The sequence below is a fragment of the Mesoplodon bidens genome (assembly GCF_964165515.1).
Source record: "Mesoplodon bidens genome assembly, chromosome: 3".
In the NCBI taxonomy this organism is placed as follows: domain Eukaryota; kingdom Metazoa; phylum Chordata; class Mammalia; order Artiodactyla; family Ziphiidae; genus Mesoplodon; species Mesoplodon bidens.
In genome coordinates this window covers 67,725,295-67,747,677 of record NC_138178.1, presented here as the reverse complement: position 1 = coordinate 67,747,677, position 22,383 = coordinate 67,725,295, and the positions used below count along the sequence as shown (strand labels likewise).

Here is a 22,383-nt window from a genome sequence, read left to right as displayed (position 1 = left end):
TTTGAACCTTCTTTAGAGTGTAAATTACACAGCCGGATTGGAAATGGTTTGCTGGGTAGAAACTGGGTCTCATCCTTTTCTGGGCCCCCCTACATGGCCTAGTTCAATGCTTTCCACAAAGCAGGTGCTCGAAAAGATTAGTTGAATAGGTACATGAGATAAAAAAGTGAGTTTTAAAACAAATGAAGCTGCAGATGCCTCTGCAGATGCAAGTCTTAATTAGAAATACACTGTGTTTGAAAGAAATTTAGAGGCTTCTGGTGACATCCTCCAAAGCAAGGATGTTTACTTATGGAGAACCTGAACTCAATACAGTAAGTAATAATCCAGTTACATTTTTCCTGGAAACCAACACCCTTGTAAAAAACACCAAATAATATACATTGCTGAAGATCAATCACTTACGGAGGGCTAAGAAACAGAGACTCAGGGAAACCTGACCTGACATGCCAGAGGCAAATTCAGTGTGTCTCTCTCTCCATGAGAAAAATGCCCACAGCAGCTCTGCACTTTAGAGGGCTTGGGAAACAAGCAGTTTTATGTAAAAAAGGAAGCATTTGCATTATGCCCCAGGATTCCCAGAGCTATACCTTATATGACAGTCCTGAATGCAGGGGATGGGGGCGGGGGCTGCAGACCTGAAGGCATTACTGGCAATTCATTGACAGATACTCTTAGGATCTGTGCATTGCATTGTATGCAAATACTTTACCTTGAAAGAAAGAAAAAAAAAAACCTCTGAACTCTTGAGATCTCCATGAAATATGTGGGTGAAAGGGCACCACTGTCCACTATTCTACTTTGAGCTGCATTTCAAATTAAACTAGATGAATAGATTCCCAGATATAGGATAAAGCAAGTATAGTAAAATGCTAATTATAGAATCCAGGAGGCAGGTATATGGGTGCGTGCTATAAATTCAACTTCTTGGTATAGTTGAAAATTCTCATCAAAAAAAACTGGGTAAAAACATTACTCATAATATGTAGTAACCTGGGGGTTAGTGCTTTGCTTACACACAGCCAGATGAAGGTGAGTTTAAGTGAGAATGCAAGTGGAGAGACTGAGGACAGTAGGGCAGGGGGGCACTGCTCAGGGGAGCCTTGCCATAAAGGTTAAGAGGAACCAGGGAGTCACTGGGCAGGTTTACGGGGACAGACTGCATCATGTCTGTATGCTAAGGAGTGGCTCACAGACACTATTATGATGCTCCAGGCGATAGGGGCAGTTGTGAAAGCCCAGCTCTCAGCAGGTGCCAGGAGACAGGACCAAGCCCACTGAGGAAGGGCTGGCTTCCAGGGGAACACAGACCCTGTACCCCTGGCAAAAGGAGGTATGCTGCAGTCGGCAAGCACAGGTGTGCAGGTGGGATCCACACACTGAAGAACGTTGCTTTAAATCCTGCAGGGGAGACTCTCAAAGGTTCCTACTTTATTCACTACAGGAAAGTTCTGCAAGTGGTCTGAGGCATAGCTAAGGGTACCCCTGGGACAAACAGCAGACAGTGTGAAGTAAATCCATTTTCTGTTTTCTATCCCTCAATGTCCACTTGTATCCAACTAAAACTCACCTGCCCAAGAATTGCCTGGGAGCATCCTTTGCCTCCAGGTTGAAGTATCCCCCTCCCACTTCACAAATAAAGACCTATTTCCCTTTTCTCAACTCTTACCTAGGGACACTGACCCAAGAAGCAAGAAAAAGTCCATTCAAAATACCAGTGTCTATGTCAATTTTGTTAAAAACTTGGGTGACAAATACTTTCAAAGGTCAGATGCATTTTGATTCTTTAAATTCTTTGTTTTCAGCAAAATTGAAGGAGAAACTAATCAAGTTGTCCACTGATACACCTTGATGAAAACTCTATTATTTTTGGCATGTAATCTGTAAGAAGTTCAAGGAACTGAGTAAACCTGTTGTTACAAAGTGTCTTTCATTCTGAACTATACATGTTACTACATCTATTTTTAAAAGTTATAGAATTGATAGTGAAATCTGTGTCAATGTCTCAGTTCTAGCAATAAAAATGTCATCTATGAATACATTAATGAATTTAAAATAAAGCCCCATCTTTTTTCCTTTTTTTTTCTTTTTTTATACAGCAGGTTCTTATTAGTCAACCATTTTATACGCATCACTGTATACATGTCAATCCCAATCTCCCAATTCATCACATCACCACCGCCACCACCACACCGCTTTCCCCCCTTGGTGTCCATACGTTTGTGCTCTACATCTGTGTCTCAGTTTCTGCCCTTCAAACCAGTTCATCTGTACCATTTTTCTAGGTTCCACATATATGCGTTAATATACGATATTTGTTTTTCTCTTTCTGACTTACTTCACTCTATATGACAGTCTCTAGATCCATCCACATCTCTAAAAATGATCCAATTTCGTTCCTTTTTATGGCTGAGTAATACTCCATTGTATATATGTACCACTTCTTCTTTATCCATTCGTCTGTTGATGGGCATTTAGGTTGCTTCCATGAACTGTCTATTGTATATAGAGCTGCAATAAACACTGGGGGGCATGTGTCTTTTTGAATTATGGTTTACTCTGTGTATATGCCCAGTAGTGGGATTGCTGGGTCATATGGTAATTCTATTTTTAGATTTTTCAGGAACCTCCATACTATTCTCCGTAGTGGCTATATCAATTTACATTCCCACCAACAGTACAAGAGGGTTCCCTTTTCTCCACACCCTCTCCAACATTTCTTGATTGTAGATTTTCTGATGATGCTCATTCTAACTGCTGTGAGGTGATACCTCATTGTAGTTTTGACTTGCATTTCTCTAATAATTAGTGATGTTGAGCAGCTTTTCATGTGCTTTTTGGCCAACTGTTCGTCTTCTTTGAAGAAAAGTCTATTTAGGTCTTCTCCCCTTTTGGATTGGGTTGTTTCTTTAATATTGAGCTGCATGAGTTGTGTATATATTTTGGAGATTAATCCTTTCTCTGTTGATTTGTTTGCAAATATTTTCTTCCATTCTGAGAGTTGCCTTTTTGTCTTGTTTACGGTTTCCTTTGCTGTGCAAAAGCTTTGAAATTTCATTAGGTCCCATTTGTTTATTTTTGTTTTTATTTCCATTACTCTAGGAGGTGGATCAAAAAAGATCTTGCTGTGACTTAGGTCAAAGAGTGTTCTTCCTATGTTTTCCTCTAAGAGTTTTATAGTGTCCGGTCTTACATTTAGGTTTCAAATCCATTTTCAGTTTATTTTTGTGTATGGTGTTAGAGAGTGTTCTAATTTCATTCTTCTACATGTAGCTGTCCAGTTTTCCCAGCACCACTTATTGAAGAGACTGCCTTTTCCCCATGGTATATCCTTGCCTCCTTTGTCATAGATTAGTTGACCATAGGTGCCTGGGTTTAACTCTGGGCTTTCTATCTTGTTCCATTGATCTATATTTCTGTTATTGTGCCACTACCAAACTGTCTTGATTACAGTAGCTTTGCAGTATAGTCTGAAGTCAGGGACTCTGATTCCCCCAGCTCCGTTTTTTTCCCTCAAGACTGCTTTGGCTATTCGGGGTCTTTTCTGTCTCCATACAAATTTTAAGATTTTTTGTTCTAGTTCTGTAAAAAATGCCATTGGTAATTTGATAGGGGTGGCATTGAATCTGTAGATTGCTTTGGGTAGTATAGTCATTTTCACAATATTGATTCTTCCAATCCAAGAACATGGTATATCTCTCCATCTGTTGTATCACCTTTAATTTCTTTCATCAATGTCTTATAGTTTTCTGCGTACAGGTATTTTGTCACCCTAGGTAGGTTTATTCCTAGGTATTTTATATTTTGTTGCACTGGTAAATGGGAGTGTTCCCTTAATCTCTCTTTCAGATTTTTCATCATTAGTGTATAGGAATGCAAGAGATTTCTGTGCATGAATTTTGTATCCTGCTACTTTACCAAACTCAATGATTAGGTCTAGTAGTTTTCTGGTAACATGTTTAGGATTCTCTATGAATAGTACCATGCCATCTGCAAACACTGACAGTTTTACTTCTTCTTTTCCAAGTTGTATTCCTTTTATTTCTTATTATTCTCTGATTGCTGTGGCTAGGACTTCCAGAACTATGTTAAATAATAGTGCTGAGAGTGGACATCCTTGTCTTGTTCCTGATCTTAGAGGAAATGCTTTTAGTTTTTCACCATTGAGAATGATGTTTGCTGTGGGCCTGTCATATATGGCCTTTATTATGTTGAGGTAGGTTCCCTCTATGCCCACTTTCTGGAGAGTTTTTATCATAAACAGGTGTTGAATTATGTTAAAAGCTTTTTCTGCATCTACTGAGATGCTCATATGGTTTTTATTCTTCAATTTGTTAATATGGTGCATCACATTGATTGATTTGCATATATTGAAGAATCCTTGCATCCCTGGGATAAATCCCACTTGACCATGGTGTATGATCCTTTTAATGTGTTGTTGGATTCTGTTTGCTAGTATTTTGTTGAGGAGCTTTGCGTCTATATTCATCAGTGATATTGGTTTTTAATTTTCTTTTTTTGTAGTCTCTTTGCCTCGTTTTGGTATCAGGGTGATGCTGGCCTCACAGAATGAGTTTGGGAGTGTTCCTTCCTCTGCAATTTTTTGGAAGAGTTTGAGAAGGATGGGTGTTAGCTCTTCTCTAAATGTTTGATAGAATTCACCTGTGAAGCCATCTGGTTCTGGACTTTTGTTTGTTGGAAGATTTTTAATCCCAGTTTCTATTTCATTACTTGTGATTGTTCTGTTCATATTTTCTGTTTCTTTCTGGTTCAGTCTTGGGAGGTTATATCTTTCTAAGAATTTGTCCATTTCTTCCAGGTTGTCCATTTTATTGGCATGCAGTTGCTTGTAATAGTCTCTTAGGACACTTTGTATTTCTGCAGTGTCTGTTGTAACTTCTCCATTTTCATTTCTAAATTTATTGATTTGAGTCCTCTCCCTCTTTTTCTTGATGAGTCTGGTTAATGGTTTATCAATTTTGTTTATCTTCTCAAAGAACCAGCTTTTCGTTTTATTGATCTTTGCTATTTTCTTTGTTTCTTCTTCATTTATTTCTGCTCTGATCTTTATGATTTCTTTCCTTCTGCTAACTTTCGGGTTTGTTTGTTCTTCTTTCCCTAGTTCCTTTAGGTGTAAAGTTAGATTGATTATTTGAGATTTTTCTTGTTTCCTAAGGTAGGCTTGTATAGCTATAAACTTCCCTCTTTGAACTGCTTTTGCTGCATCCCATAGGTTTTGGATCATCGTGTTTTCATTGTCATTTGTCTCTAGGTATTTTTTGATTTCCTCTTTGATTTCTTCAGTGACTTCTTGGTTATTTAGTAATGTATTGTTTAGCCTCCATGTGTTTGTGTTTTTTACGTTTTTTCCCCTGTACTTTATTTCTAATCTCATAGTGTTGTGGTCAGAAAAGATGCCTGACGTGATTTCAACTTTCTTAAATTTACTGAGGCTGGATTTGTGACCCAAGATGTGATCTATACTGGAGAATGTTCCATGCGCACTTGAGAAGAAAGTGTAATCTGCTGTTTTTGGATGGAATGTGCTATAAATATCAATTAAATCTATCTGGTCTATTGTGTCATTTAAAGCTTCTGTTTCTTTATTAATTTTCTGTTTGGATGATCCATCCATTGGTGTAAGTGAGGTTTTAAAGTCTCCCACTATTAGTGTGTTACTGTCAGTTTCCTCTTTTACAGCTGTTAGCAGTTGTCTTATGTATTGAGGTGCTCTTATGTTGGGTGCATATATATTTATAAGTTATATCTTCTTCTTGGATTGATCCCTTGATCATTATGTAGTGTCCGTCCTTGTCTCTTGTAACATTCTTTTTTTTAAAGTGTATTTTATCTGATATGAGTATAGCTACTCCAGCTTTCTTTTGATTTCCACTTGCATGGAATATCTTTTTCCAACCCCTGACTTTCAGTCTGTATGTGTTCCTAGGTCTGAAGTGGGTCTCTTGTAGACAGCATATATATGGGACTTGTTTTTGTATCCATTCAGCAAGCCTGTGTCTTTTGGTTGGAGCATTTAATCCATTCATGTTTAAGGTAATTATCAATATGTATGTTCCTATTGCCATTTTCTTAATTGTGTTGGGTTTGGTTTCGTAGGCCCTTTTCTTCTCTTGTGTTTCCCACTTAGAGAAGTTCCTTTAGCATTTGTTGTAGAGCTGGTTTGGTGGTGCTGAATTCTCTTAGCTTTTGCTTGTCTGTAAAGCTTTTGATTTATCCATCGAATCTGAATGAGATCCTTGCCAGGTAGAGTAATCTTGGTTGTAGGTTCTTCCCTTTCATCACTTTAAGTAGATCATGCCACTCCCTTCTGGCTTGTAGAGTTTCTGCTGAGAAATCAGCTGTTAACCTTATGGGAGTTCCCATGTATGTTATTTGTCATTTTTCCCTTGCTGCTATCAATAATTTTTCTTTGCCTTTAATTTTTGCCAGTCTGATTACTATGTGTCTCACTGTGTTTCTCCTTCAGTTTATCCTGTATGGGACTCACTGCACTTCCTGGACTTGGGTGGCTCTTTCCTTTCCCGTGTTAGGGAAGTTTTCAACTATAATCTCTTCAAATATTTTCTTCGGTCCTTTCTCTCTCTCTCTTCCTTCTGCGACCCCTATAATGCGAATGTTGTTGTGTTTAATGTTGTCCCAGATGTCTCTTAGGCCGTCTTTATTTATTTTCATTGTTTTTTCTTTATTCTCTTCTGTAGCAGTGAATTCCACCATTTTGTCTTCCAGGTCACTTATCCGTTCTTCTGCCTCAGTTATTCTGCTATTGATTCCTTCTAGTGTATTTTTCATTTCAGTTATTTTATTGTTCTCTTTTTGTTCTTTAATTCTTCTAGATCTTTGTTAAATATTTCTTGCATCTTCTCGATCTTTGCCTCCATTCTTTTTCCAAGGTCCTGGATCATATTCACTATCATTATTCCGAATTCTTTTTCTGGATTGTTGCCTACCTCCACTTCATTTACTTGTTTTTCTGGGGTTTCATCTTGTTCCTTCATCTGGTACATAGCCCTCTGCCTTTTCATCTTGTCTTTCTGTGAATGTGTTTTTGTTCCACAGGCTGCAGGTTTGTAGTTCTTGCTTCTGCTGTCTGCCCTCTGGTGGATGAGGCTATCTAAGAGGCTTGTGCAAGTTTCCTGATGGGAGGGACTGGTGGTAGGTAGAGCTGGCTGTTTCTCTGGTGGGAAGAGCTCAGTAGAACTTTAATCTGCTTGTCTGCTGATGGGTGGGGCTGTGTTCCCTCCCTGCTGGTCGTTTGGCCTGAGACAACCCAACACTGGAGCCTACCCGGGCTCCTTGGTGGGGCTAATGGCAGACTCTGAGAGGGCACACACCAAGGAGTACTTCCCAGAACTTCTGCTGCCAGTGTCCTTGTCCTAACAGTGAGACAGAGCCACCCCCTACCTCTGCAGGAGACCCTCCAACACCAGCAGGTAGGTCTGGTTCAGTCTCCTATGGGGTCACTGCTCCTTTCTGTGGGTCCTGACGCACACACTACTTTGTGTGTGCCCTCCAAGGGTGGAGTCTCTGTTTCCCCCAGTCCTGTTGAAGTCCTGCAATCAAATCCCGCTAGCCTTCAAAGTCTGATTCTCTAGGAATTCCTCCTCCCATTGCCAGATGCCCAGGTTTGGAAGCCTGAGGTGAGGCTCAGAACCTTCACTCCAGTGGGTGGACTTCTGTGGTATAAGTGTTCTCCAGTTTGTGAGTCACCCACCCAGCAGTTATGGGATTTGATTTTATTGTGATTGTGCCCCTCCTACCATCTCATCGTGGCTTCTCCTTTGTCTTTGGATGTGGGGTATCTTTTTTGTTGAGTTCCAGTGTCTTCCTGTCGATGATTGTTCAGCAGTTAGTTGTGCTTCTGGTGTTCTCACAAGAGGGAGTGAGAGCACATCCTTCTACTCCGCCATCTTGAACCAATCTCTTCCAAAGCCCCATCTTTGGTAGAGAGGTAGATTTCCCATTTTTTATGTTTAGTAATTATTTATTAAGATTTGTAATTAGTGTCACCTTGAGGAATTATGTACCATTAATCACTATAATCCTAAATCGATCCAGAAGAAAAATTCTTAACACTTATTTTCTGAAGGAATAATTTTTATGTAAATATTTACATTTGAGAGAACCAAGACAGAATGATTAATATAAGAGTTTCAAACATAAAGTTATATCACATTTGGATAAAATTCTGTGTGGAAAGTAGAATAGAAATATAAGTGCAGAGAGAAAATGGGAGTATGTAAAATATCAACCAGTTAAAGAAGGGCTTGTTTGTATATTTTTTTAAATTAATGATATGGGCATCAAATTATATGGCACTTAAATAGATTCAATTTAAAATAGAGACTGACAGTTTTATTTTTAAACGTCCATATTTACAATTCAATGTAAGTAACATAATTTGTAGTTAATTAATCTGGGGTTAGAACTTTAGATGTCAAGGTTAAAATACATGAACGAAAAAATACAGCTTCTCAAAATTCTTGCAGGGGGCACTGGAGCAGGAAGTGTGAAGGCCTCTGGCTTACGTGTCACTCTGTCACATTCAGACATGCATGGCTGGAGCCAGGGGGAGCAGGGCACGCACTCCCAAGCCCTAAGGACCAGTTAGGGTGCAGGCCGTGGACATGCACATGCAGACCTGCAACTTATGACTTGTGCATATTTCTGTCTTGCAGGGTTTAGTGCAGGACATGCAAAGGTGGGGTGGTCTGGTTCACTGTTTGCATACGTGAAGGTGGGAGGACAGTCCTGGTTTGTCTTACGGGACCTTCACTGTGATTCCAGCACAGGCATTGTGGAAGCAAGAGCAGGAAGCCACGGTTGCAACTTACCATTTGCAGCCAAATGTTGGTGGTCAACACTTGGTTCTTCTCATCCTTTAAGGGAAAAAAAAAAGTCAAAAATATGGTTTATATGATTTACATAAGAAGAAATGATACCCTTATTCATGCACCAATTTGATGGTTGGGAAGGTTGGCGTGTGTGGAAAATAGAATTCATGGAGCATTTCCAAATATACTCCAGCATTTCCCCAGAGCACAGCTTTTCTATTTATGCTGAAGTAATACACATTCATTACAGAGCTCTTACAAAAGATGGAAAAGTATAAAAAAGAAAATTAAAACCCTGCAACCCCACCATCCCGAGATGATACCTGCTAATGGTTTATCTTATTTTTCCTTACACATTATTTATCATTTGTATACTTAAAAAATAAGACTGGGTGCAGATTCTAATCTTTTAAAGTCAAGTTTATTAGCAGAATGGATAGAGTTTTAAGCAAACTGAAATATTTTAGGCTTCCCTCCCCCCGGGAAAGGGAGTCCCCGCCCCATCCCATGACAGCTGCGGCACCTGTGCTAACAGTGCTGTGTGGGCCCCATTTCTCCCTGAGCCCCAAGGGTCTGCCTGCCTTTCCTCCCATCCTCCATCAGCCTGGCAGCACCCAGGCCCTTGACACACACCTGCAGGGTACATCCTGTCCAGGTGAGCAAACTAAGGATCAGAAAGGTGGTTCCTTTATGAAGGAACCATTCACACTTGAATCTGAGTCAACAGCCCCTCTTTCCACATTTCCAAACAGAGTGGGTTCCAAGCTGGGCGCCAAAGTCTGCATTCTTTCCAGGAAGCTCCGGAGAGCAGATCGACCATGGCTTTGCCCCTGCACTGGGCACCCAAAGAAGATGCTAGTCAACATGGGGCCTTTCCATCTGGGATGCAACTGGTTTTTCTAGCATGGCTGGCAAAGCCCAAAAGGGCCTAGCAAAAGCCACAGTGCACACTGAGACAAACAAGCCTATTTCATGCAATAGTTCTGCTGAGAACGCTGTTCACTATTTCGTGTTCAATTCCCACCTAAAAGACTCTGTAAATTAGCAATTTTCACCCTCTCCAGGAGAAAGTACTTATTAATGCTGAGATACCCAGAGGCTGAGGCCATAAGCCCCTCCAGCAGGAACTACCTGGCCTGGCTCCCTGATGGCAGTCACAAAAACAGACCCAGTGGCAGAAAGAACACCATCTACTGGTGCATGGTCTCAGGGCAGGGACACAAGTGAGAAATAGATGCTGCTTCTCCTTCAAATACAAATGTGTTGAATGCATAAGAAGCTGGCAGAGATTCTTTGATGCATCAATGCCCCTGTCCCAGTAGCTCACCCTGGGTGCCTCTGAGAGGTGAGAGTTGGGGGCAGGAAGGTGGGTGTAAATCTCACAGAGAAGATCAGGCTGCCTAAGGAAAGACAGGGGACCAAGTCCCAAGGGTCCCAGGCCAGGGGCTGTGTCCAGAAGGAGCTGCCAATTCTGTTACAAGAAAAATACATCCCCTTTTTCAAAATAACACATGCCAGGGGTTTTGGTAGAAAAAGCTGTGGAGCTAACCTCTCTCTATCCTCTGTGCAGAGAGAACAGTCCCTGACAGAGCCATGCATCTGAATTGCAAGAGGGCTCTAGTTCCAGTCCGATCTCCAGTACTATTTGAAAGCACTGATAAACTCTTATAGGACATATGTCCCTTGTCTCAACTTATTAAGGAGTTGTTTTTAATTGACTTAAAATTAGCCAGTGTTCCATTCACGTGGCTTTCTTTCTTTTAATTGCATCCATGTCTTCTGAGAGATCTTCTGAGAGAAAGGCTTCTGTGGTTTGGGAGCTCAATTACGACCAATCTAATTAAAAGGCTTTCTTCTTTCCAATATGTTAGCTGAAACCTCATTAGAGGGAAATGAGATTTCTGTGGTGTGCGACAGCATGGGACTGAGCAGGCATTTCAAACTGTAATCAACGCAAAGCAGCAGCCAGCCTCCAACGGAGGGAGCAGCAATGTGGGTGGGGGAGCCTCCACGGAGATGCGGGAAAACCCTGCAGGACCAGCAGAGAGGCTACTCTCTGTGTTCCCAAGGTGGGCCCCTCACACCACCCTCATCCCAGGGCCACCCACTGGCTGAGTCTCAGCTCTCAGTCTGCATGGTGACAAGGCGTCCCACCTCCTTCCCACCCCCTTGTGAAGCATGTCCTTCCCCCCAAAGACTGAATGTTTGTGTTGCCCAAATTTCCGATGTTGAAACCTACCCTGCGCGGGGATGGTATCAGGAGATGAGGCCTTTGGAAGGTGTTTAGGTCATGAGGGTTGTTTCACCCTCATGACCAGGATTATTGTCCTTAATAAAGGGACCCCAGAGGGCTCCCTCACCCCTTCTGCCATGTGAAGACCCAGTCAGAAAACAGCCATCTATGAACCAGGAAGCAGGCTCTCACCAGACATCAAAGCTGCAGGTACCTTGATCTTGTACTCCCCAGCCTCCAGAATTATGAGAAATAAATGCGTGTCATTAAGCCACTCAGTCTATGGTTCTTTGGTTACAGCAGCCGAGCTGATGGAATGCAGGGCCCTCACAGGGTCTGAACTCTGCTCAGCTCCAGACAGGCTCTCTGCCCTCCTCCAGCTGTACTGCTCAAAGAATCCAGTCTCAAGTCCTTAGGGCAGCACACAGCCCTTTCTACAACCCACAGTCCAGCCAAGTGTTCATTTGCTCATTCATTCATTCACTCATTTGACAAATATTTCTGGAGCACTTCCTGTTTTGGGCATTATGCCAGCCTGACATGCACAGTGGGAACTGAATAGACACGGTCCCTGAGCTCATGGAATATAAAATGTGGGTGGAGGGTGGGATAACACAATTCGACAATGACACACCTATGATTAACAAACGGTGACAAGTCACAGAGGACAGGAACAGAGCCCCTTCAGAGAATGACAGGGAGACGAACTTCACCAGAGTGACGGGGATGGGATCCTGAGGAAAAGACATCACCTTTACTCCCTATGACCCTGCAACACCAAAGCCACGACCCCTCACGCCCACTGTGTGCGCTCCTACCCTTCGAGATCTTGCTCCCCACTCAACCCCCAAGTGCCTGCCCTGCCCCATGCCGTCCTCCTTCCTCCTGCACAAGCCCAGGGGCTCCGGGAGGGAGCCAGCAACCTGGGCAGACCTGTGGCCTCGGACAGCAGAGTGCAATTCAACCGAAGGAGGAACCTTCCTGCCAATTGTCCAGCTGCTTTAGAAGGGACCTAACATGTATCCACAAGGATACATCATTTAATGCTTAATAAATCTATTTTCCATTTCAAAAAAGAGGGGACCTATAGACCAGTTCCTGAGTTGTAAGCACAGAGGATGGCCACCCTTCTGGTCCACCCCTGGGCTGGCCCCCTGAGGGCGAAGCCAGGTGACCAGGGCCTGCAAGGTCTGCAGAGCCAGATCCCGCACACCCAGTGCCCCTGCCACAGCTTCCCCGCCTCGTTCCCGCCACCCTGCCACCCACGGTGCCCTGCTTCTTGATGGAGTCTTCGCCTCTGCATTCAACTGCATGGCCTCAGGGGCTGCACGTCCTACACACTGAAGCCGGGTGGAAATCAATTCTCACCCTGGGCGGAAGCTCCCTCCTCTCTCACCTCATCCTCCTCCACTGACAACCCGGTCACCAACCCCCGTACTGCTCTCGCGCTTGTGTGAAATCAGGAACCAGCCACTGATGCTGAACTCAGCAGTCACAACTGGCACAGGCTGGAGGCACACGGGTCCAACACTGGGACTCTTGGGAGGGAGAGGCGGATGAGGCTTCCAAACCCTGACTCCAGACCCTGGCCCAGGGGCTGTAAAAAATAAGCAGGTACAACCCCCTGAGAACAAACAGCACAGGATCCGGGCATGGGTTACGCTGATTCCAGACCCTCAGCAGCCGCCTGCCCATCACAGCCCTGACCCAACCCGGCAGGACAGCACACAGGAGCACAGCCCCCGACACTGGCTGCCAGAAAACCCCCTGGGCTCCAATCAGCTGCCCCCTATCGGGCACTCAGTGTCAGTGGTTTCAGTGTTCTCTTCTCAGAAATAGGGAGACAATAGCTGCCCCCACCACCTCCCAGTCTAGGAGGGAGGAGGGTAGAGTCACCCAGGCTGTGACATATGACTCGGCTCTAGTGTGTCACTGTGTGGTTGCTCTCTCTCTCTCTCTCACACACACACACACACAGCTCCCCCACAAGACCCAGGCTCCTTGCTAACCCTGGGATCTCACAGGAGGACACAGGACCCCTGAGTGCCATGGAATCACACAGACCAGTGCACAAAACACCCCCAAAGCCAACCCCTTCTTTGTTTTTCAAACTGAGCACTTCAGAATATACTCAGCCTCAAAAAAGAAGGAAATCCCACTATTTGCGACAGCGTGGATGAACCTGGAGCACGTTACGTTAAGTGAACGAAACCAGACACAGAAAGATCCTGCATGATTCCACTTGTATAACGAATCTAAAATAATCCAACCCACAGAAGTACAGAGTAGAATGGTGGCTGCCAGGGGCCAGGTGGGAAATGAGAGGTATTAGTCCAAGGGTGCAAAGTTTCAGTTCTGCAAGATGAACAAGCCCCAGAGATCTCCTGTGAGGCACAGAGCCTGTAACTAATAATGCTGTAGCGTAGACTTAAACATTTGCTAAGAGGGTAGATCTTATGTTAGGTGTTCTTATCACAGAAATAATAATTATAATAAATAAAAAAGAGGGTAGGAGGAAACTTTGGGAGGTGATGGGTATGTTTATGGCATAGATTGTGGCGAGAGTTTCACAATGTATGGTTATCTCCAAACTTGTCATATTGTGTACATTAAACACGTATAGCTTTTTGTATGTCAGTCATACCTCAATAAAGGGATTTTTAAAGTATACTTTAAGTAGCCATGCTTTTTAAAACTAATCTCCCGGAATAATCATGTGTCTGTTTTAGAGTACAACCATTCTGATGTGCTATCGTGCACACCTGCAGCAATTATTCTTCTGGAAGTTACAGGGTGACATTATTCAACATTATTTTGCAGAGCTCCCAATACTTTTCCTTTGCTTTTGTGTAAATGCTGAGAAAAAAAAATAGGTAACAATAGATCTGTGTCTCAATTCTTGTTTGCAGAGAAAGATAACATAAATTTTTATTTATGTAGTACTCTGCAGTTTTTTTTTAACAGGGATCACTTCTTTTATCTAATTTAATCTTTACATTAACCATGTTTTTGTCCTGTTTTTACAGAAAAATAAATTGAGAGGCTGTGATTTTCCCTGAGTCAGCGAGATATTAGGGCTGAGAGAAGAGTCATATCCAGCATAAGAAATAAACGCCTAAAAGTCAATAAGAAAAAGGCAGACAATCCAACAGAAAAACGGGCAAAAGATGAACAAACCCATGATTTTCACCACAGAGGATAACAGTAAATGATATTTGAAAATAACACAGCTAAACCTTAAATAGAGTTTGCAGTCTTCTGAATGTGATACATACACACACACACACACACACCACACTTTTTTTTCAAACTCATTACAGTCTTGTGACAACCACACAGCGAAGTCAGTACTGTTATTATTCTCATCTCATAGCTCAACACCAGTGTTTCAGCCGCCAGGTGACTCTGCTCCCAACGTCCTAAGGAAACACTTTGGTGATGGTCACAGAAAATGATTCCCTTTGGCATCTATACAGCACAGACATTCTCAAACTACAGGCTGGAAACCTCTGAGTTTCTGAGATGCTTCCAGAGGATCAGTGAAGCCACATCTTTTTCACAATCATGAGAAGTTATTAGCCTATTTCACCCTCATTTACTCATGAACGGTTGGTAGAGCTTGTCAGAGACCACGTGACATACAATGCAGCAGACTGCCACAGAAGTGGATCAGAGAATCCAGCTGTCTTCTAAGAAGCTGGGCATTAAGGAGATTTGCAAAAATATAAAACAATGCTACTCTTCTCACTAAATGTGTTTTTCCTGGGAAAATATAGTTATTTTTCTTAAAGTATTAGTTATGGTAACAAGGCACGGGGTTATTATTTCGAAAGAATTCATGGACTTGAAAATGTTTTCTTAGTTTTTATTTCAAACATGGTAATAAATATTGATATATGTAACCCATGTAAAAAAACTGGGGGTGGGGAGGGATCTGCAATAACTTTTATGAGAATAGAGGGGTCCGGAAGCTTAGAAGTTTGAGAGCCACTGGTGCAGGCTTGGCGTTCCTAAGACAAGGCGTTCCTGGTTCTTGGACCCAGGGGCCCGGCCCCATCTCTGTTCTCATTTGGGGGTTGCTCAGAGTCTGTGTTTTGGGAGTACAGTGTGAAAAGTCTGCCCCAGCCTCCCCAGGGAGGGGCAAGGGGTTCGAGGGTGCAGTTTTTACTAGGACTGAAAGGGCTTCTTTCCACTTCTGTTACAGGAAGAGCCTCCCTGCCTCCCCCAAGAGGACCCAAATCTAGAAGAATGAAGCCTGAGATCATGAGAGCAGAACCAGAGAAGAGAGTCCTTCTTGAGGCAGCAGGACTGGAAAGTGGAGGAAGGGTGGAGGCGCCAGGGGATTATGGATATAGGAGAGAGGGGGAAAGACGTGGACTCTAGTCACACTGGTAAACCACTCAAGCTTCATCTGAACTCTCTCTGGACAGAAACAATAAATTTCCCTTTATTCTGAAGCCATCATCTTGACTGAATCAGTGTCTAAGCATCCCCTTCACAAACGTAGCACACATAACAAGTTATCTCTGACAGGACTCAAGGTAAGCAACTGCACGCAGAGATGGACTCCACAAATGCCTGGGTCATGGAAACCAGTGCTGGAGCTTCAGCATCAGGCTTCTCCAACAAACTCTCTTGGGAACCTGGCTGTGGAAAGTCCCATCAAAACGAGGTCCTCTGAAGACAGGAGCTAGTGATAGGGGATTTCAACACAACCCTCAGTGTGGAACTGGTGCCAAGGTGGGTTCAAAAGGTCGAAGGGAAGGGAAAGGGATGAGATACATGAAAGAAGGCAGGAGCTGGAAGTGAAAGCAGTAATGTTTTCTTTTTTTGCTATTTGACATTTATAATATTTCTACAAGCAATGTAGATTAATTGGTTTAATAAATTAAGCAAAAATAAAGATCACATAAAAGGAAAGAATATATATGAAAAAAATTACCACCATTATAGCTCAGAAAATTAAAAACTATGAGTAGACACACCCTCATAAGGCATGGGCAAGATGGAAAAATTGGAATGACAGATTCACATAGTTTGGCAATGAATGAATGAATGAATACATAAATAATTTAAAATAGCAAATGCAAGGAAGAAAGGAAGGCAAGGAGACAAACACAACTAAAATACAAAATATAATCTGGAAAAAAGCCCAATTAAGACAAGCATGCTTCCCATGAATTCTTTCTACTATATAACTCAATAAAGCCTTGGATCAAATTAAACATGATTTCAAATATGAGATTATAAAATACCGAATGAAATAAAAGGGAGACTGCAGAGCTAAACAAATAAACTGAGAACCAAAACAATACGGTTACATGGCTAATAAATTAGAGCCAGAAAGGAACAAAACAGACCCAGCTGAAAATTGAGTTACTGGCATGAAGGCAAGGCATGAGACAACCACAGTATGTAGAGGAAAAACACAAAGAGATTAAGTCAATTAGGGACGTGGACACAGAAGTGCCACAAGGAGGGCACAACTTAAGCTGAAACAGAGAACACGCACGTGGGAAACAGAAAGTGTCCTGGGACCACGCACAGGAGACACACTTCTGGTTCTAGCAAAACAGTAAAATCCATGACCTGAACACTGTCCTGCTACCAAACACCTAGAAATGCTGGAGAAAATCACAGAAATACCTTCTTAAATGCAAATGGAAGCTCACAAAAATAGAAGAGAAATCTTCAAAAACAAAAGATCCAATAGGAAACGGAAAAGAACACTGTTAGGGGCACTGGTGGTGCAGTGGTTAAGAATCTGCCTGCCAGTGCAGGGGACACAGGTTCAATCCCTGGTCCAGGAAGATCCCACATGCCGCAGAGCAACTAAGCCCATGAGCCACAACTACTGAGCCTGTGCTCTAGAGCCTGTGAGCCACAACTACTGAGCCCACATGCCACAACTACTGAAGCCCACGTGCCTAGAGCCCATACTCCACAACAAGAGAAGCCACTGCAATAAGCCCAGTCACCACAGTGAAGAGTAGCCCCCACTCGCCGCAACTAGAGAAAGCCCGCGGGCAGCAAAGAAGACCCAACACAGCCAAAAATAAATAAATAAATAAATAACCTTTAAAAAAATAAAATAAGCTTCAGAAGGAGAAAATTTAAAGAAACAATGACTGAGAAATTTCCAGAATTGCTGAACTAATCCTCAGTTTAAGGAAGCTCAACAAGTTACTCAAGAAGATAAATATGACTCAAAAACTAATCAAAGTTTAATCATTTTTTTCAGCTCCTATATATAAAGAGCTTAGAATTAAGCTCTTATAGCAAGAAAAAAAAACTGAACATACTGAAAATCAGTGACTTTGGTTGGACCCATGAGAGCTTGATGTCGCAGTGTAAAGTGCCACACCGAAATCTGAAAACAGGTGAATTCAGAGTCATAGACAAGATCTGCTTACCTGGGGCAGAGGCTACTAGAGCCATAAACTTGCAGTAACACCCACAAGGTCATTTTGATGAGTCTCTGTTTGCTGAGGATAAACTTGAGTGAGAATAAGAAAGCTCCAGGGAGCCACAACCTTGGGGACACCCTACACTCTCATGGATTTCATCTCCAGGAGCCCCACCAAGTTCTCAAGGTAAATGTGCAAGAAAGATCCCCTTGTAACTCTGGCACAGGAAGGGAAGGAGTAACTCTTAGGAAACAGGCCACCCAAAGCCTTCTCAATAGCAAAGCCTACTCTCCAAGCTTTCCAGAGCTTGATCTCCACCATTCCTCCCACACCGGTGCCCTGGAGCCTTTCTATCCCATGCGAAGGAGGGGACAAAAGCCATCACAGGAGGGAAACACTTGTAAAGGCCACAGCCCAGGAGCACAGACAGACCCACTGAAAGGCTGAGATTTAACCCTAACACTACAGAACCTATAGAACACTTCCCCTCCCCCACATCATCCCATCACACTAACACACCAGAATAAGGGCAGTGGGAACCACTGAAAAAGCTGCAGACTCCCTCTGAGGAGGGGTACTGAGCGAAGACCAAAATCAAGAGGGGAGACAAAAACAGACACTAGAAGAATCTGAAACTTCTGACACAGAAAGCTACAGCAAACATTACAGCCCAACTACTAGCCAAACTAACATAAATTCTCACATTAAAGGTATATTTATTTCAATTTCTATTACCTTATAGGATATTTCTGATTTATAACAGAACAACTACAAGGCAACTAAAAGACAAGAAAAAAGTATGAAGAGACAAAGCAAGCATCAGGAAAAGACTGTAATATGACACAGATGTTGAAATTATCAAACACTAAATTTAAGATAATATGATCAATATGTTAAAGGGCTCTAAAGGAGAAATTAAACAACATGCAAGAACAGATGGGTAGGGGGAACCTTCAAGATGGCAGAGGAGTAAGATGTGGAGATCATCTTCTTCCCCACAAATATATCAAAAATACATCTACATGTGGAACAACCCCTACAGAACACCTACTGAACGCTGGCAGAAGACCTCAGACTTCCCAAAAGGCAAGAAACTCCCTATGTACCTGGGTAGGGCAAAAGAAAAAAGGAAAAACAGAGACAAAAGAATACGGACAGGACCTGCACCTCTAGGAGGGAGCTGTGAAGGAGGAAAAGTTTCCACACACTAGCAAGCCCCTTCGCTGGCAGAGACAGGGGTGGCGGGGGGGAAGCTTCAGAGCCACAGAGGAGAGCGCAGCAATAGGGGTGCAGAGGGCAAAGCGGAGAGATTCCCGCACAGAGGATCAGTGCCAACCAGCACTCACCAGCCTGAGAGGCTTGTCTGCTCACCTGCCAGGGTGGGTGGGGGCTGGGAGCTGAGGCTCGGTCTTCAGAGTTCAGATCCCAGGGAGAGGACTGGGGTTGGCTGCGTGGACACAGCCTGAAGGGGGCTAGTGCACCACAGCTAGGCAGGAGGGAGTCCGGGAAAAAGTCTGGAACTGCCTAACAGGCAAGAGACCATTATTTCGGGGTGCACGATGAGAGCGGATTCAGAGCACCGCTTAAAGGAGCCTCAGAGACAGGCATGAGATGCGGCTATCAGTGCAGACCCCGGAGACAGGTATGAGATGCTAAGGCTGCTGCTGCAGCCACCAAGATGCCTGTGTGCAAGCACAGTTCACTATCCACACCTCCCCTCCCTGGAGCCTCTGAAGCCTGCCACTGCCAGGGTCCCGTGATTGAGGGACAACTTCAACATCATGCCAGCCTCTGCTGCCGCAGGCTCACCCTGCAGTCCGTACCCCTCCCACGCCCCAGCCTAAGTGAGCCAGGGCCCCGAATCAGCTGCTACTTTAAGCCCATCCTGTCTGGGCAGGGAACAGACGCCCTCAGGTAACCTACACACACAGGCAGGGCCAAATCCGAAGCTGAACCCCAGGAGCTAGCAAACAAAGAAGAGAAAGCGAAATTTCTCCATGCAGCCTCAGGAACAGTGGATTGAATCTCCACAGTCAACTTGATGTATCCTGTACCTGTGGAATACCTGAATAGGCAACGAATCATCCCAATATTGAGTCAGTGGACTTTTGGAGCAATTGTAGACTTGGGGTTTTCTATCTGCATCTAAATTGTTTCTGGTTTTATGTTTATCTTAGTTTAGTATTTAGAGCTTAATATCACTGGTAGATTTGTTTACTGATTGGACTGCTCTCTTCCATTTTTTGTTTATATATATATTTTTTTCCATTTTCTCTTTTTGTGAGGTGTGTGTGTGTATACTTCTTTGTGTGATTTTATATGTATAGCTTTGCTTTTGCCATTTGTCCTAGGATTCTGTCTGTCCAGTTTTGTTTTTTTTTTTTTAGTATAGTTTTTAGCACTTGTTATCATCGGTGGATTTGTTTTTTGGTTTGTTTGCTCTCTTCTTTCTTTATTTTTTTCGATTACTTTTTAAATTTTAGTAATTTCTTTATTTTTTCATTTAATAACTTTATTTTCTTTCTTTCCGTCCTTCCTTCCTTCCTTTCTCCCCTCTCCCCCCTCCCCCTCTCTCTCCCTCTCTCTCTCTCTCTGTCTCCCTCTGTCTCCCTCCCTCCCTCCCTCCCTCTCTCTCCCTCTCTCTCTCTCTGTCTCCCTCTGTCTCCCTCCCTCCCTCCCTCTCTCTCTCTCTCTCTCTGTCTCCCTCCCCCCGTCTCCCTCTCTGTCTCGGTCTCTCTGTCTCTCTCTCTGTCTCTGTCTCTGTCTCTCTCTCTCTCTCTCTCTCCCTTTTCTTCTGAGCCACGTGGCTGACAGGGTCTTGGTGCTCCAGCCATGTGTCAGGCCTGAGCCACTGAGGTGGGAGAGAAGAGTTCAGAACATTGAACTACCAGAGACGTCCCAGCCCCAGGTAATACCAAAGAGCGAAAGCTCTCCCAGAAATCTCCATCTCAACACTAAGACTCAGCTCCACTCAACGACCAGCAAGCTACAGTGCTGGACACACTATGCCAAACAACTAGCAAGACAGGAACACAACACCACCCATTAGCAGGGAGGCTGCCTAAAATCATAGTAAGTTCACAGACACCAAAAAATACACCACCGAATGCAGTCCTGCCCACTAGAAAGACAATGTCGAGCCTCATCCAACAGAACACAGGCACCAGTCCCCCCCACCAGGAAGCCTACACAACCCACTGTACCAACATTACCCACTGGGAGCAGACACCAAAAACAATGGGAACTATGAACATGTAGCCTGTGAAAAGGAGACCCCAAACACAGAAAGTTAAACAACATGAGAAGACAGAGAAATACACAGCAGATGAAGGAGCAAGATAAAAATCCACCAGACCTGACAGATGAAGAGGAAACAGGCAGTCTACTTGAAAAGGAATCCAGAGTAATGATAGTAAACCTTGGAAATAGAATGGAGAAAATACAAGAAATGTTTAACAAGGACCTAGAAGAACTAAAGAGCAAACAAACAATGATGAACAACACAATAAATGACTAAAAATTCTCCAGAAGGAATCAATAGCAGAATAACTGAGGCAGAAGAACGGATAAGTGACCTGGAAGATAAAATAGTGGAAGTAACTACCACAGAGCAGAAGAAAGAAAAGAGAAACAAAATAATTGAGGACAGTCTCAAGACCTCTGGGAAAACGTTAAATGCAACAACATTCTAATTATCCCAGAAGAAGAAGAGAAAAAGAAATGGACTGAGAAAATATTTAAAGAGATTATACTTGAAAACTTCCCTAATATGGGAAAGGAAATAGCCACCCAAGTACAGGAAGCGCAGAGAGTCCCCTACAGAATAAATCCAAGGAGAAACATGCCAAGATACACATTATCAAACTATCAAAAATTAAATACAAAGAAAAAATATTAAAATCAGCAAGGGAAAAGCAACAAGTAACATACAACAGAATCCCCATAAGGTTAACAGTTGATCTTTCAGCAGAACTCTGCAAGCCAGAAGGGAGTGGGCAGGACATATTTAAAGTGATGAAAGGGAAAAAATTACAACCAAGATTACTCTTCCCAGCAGGGATCTCATTCAGATTTGACAGAGAAACTAAAACATTTATAGACAAGCAAAAGCTAACAGAATTCACACCACCAACCAGATTTACAAGGAATACTAAAGAAACTTCTCTAAGTGGGAAACACAACAGAAGGACCTACAAAAACAAACCCAAAACAATTAAGAACATGGTCGTAGGAACATACATATAGATAATTACGTTAAACGTGAATGGATTAAATGCTCCAACCAAAAGACACAGGCTTGCTGAATGTATACAAAAACAAGACCCATATATATCCTGTCTACAAGAGACCCACTTCAGACCTAGGAACACATACAGACTGAAAGTGAGGGGATGGAAAAAGATATTCCATGCAAGTGGAAATCAAAAGAAAGCTGGAGTAGCTATACTCATATCAGATAAAATAGACTTTAAAATAAAGAATGTTACAAGAGACAAGGAAGGACACTACATAATGACCAAGGGATCAATCCAAGAAGAAGATATAACAATTATAAATATATATGAACCCAACATAGGAGCACCTCAATACATAAGGCAACTGCTAACACCTATACAAGAGGAAATCAACAGTAACACAATAATAGTGGGGGACAAAAATGGACGGATCATACAAAATGTAAATAAATAAGAAACAGAAGCTTTAAATGAACAATAGACCAGATAGGTTTAATTGATATTTATAGGACATTCCATCCAAAAACAACAGAATACACTTTCTTCTAAAGTGTGCACTGAACATTCTGCAGGATAGATCATATCTTGGGTCACAAATCAAGCCTTGGTAAATTTAAGAAAATTGAAATCATATCAAGCATCTTTTCTGACCACAA

General features: G+C 42.8%; 1 protein-coding gene across 1 annotated transcript in view; it reads right to left on the bottom strand.

The window, feature by feature from the left end:
• Positions 1–22,383, bottom strand: part of CHRNA7 (cholinergic receptor nicotinic alpha 7 subunit) — a gene marked incomplete at both ends in the record, with an annotated part of 129,936 nt that overhangs the window by 67,406 nt on the left and 40,147 nt on the right. The window contains one exon of the mRNA XM_081229172.1: positions 8,853–8,897. Coding sequence (XP_081085298.1) covers positions 8,853–8,897 — 45 coding nt within the window. The remainder of the gene's footprint in view (positions 1–8,852; positions 8,898–22,383) is intronic.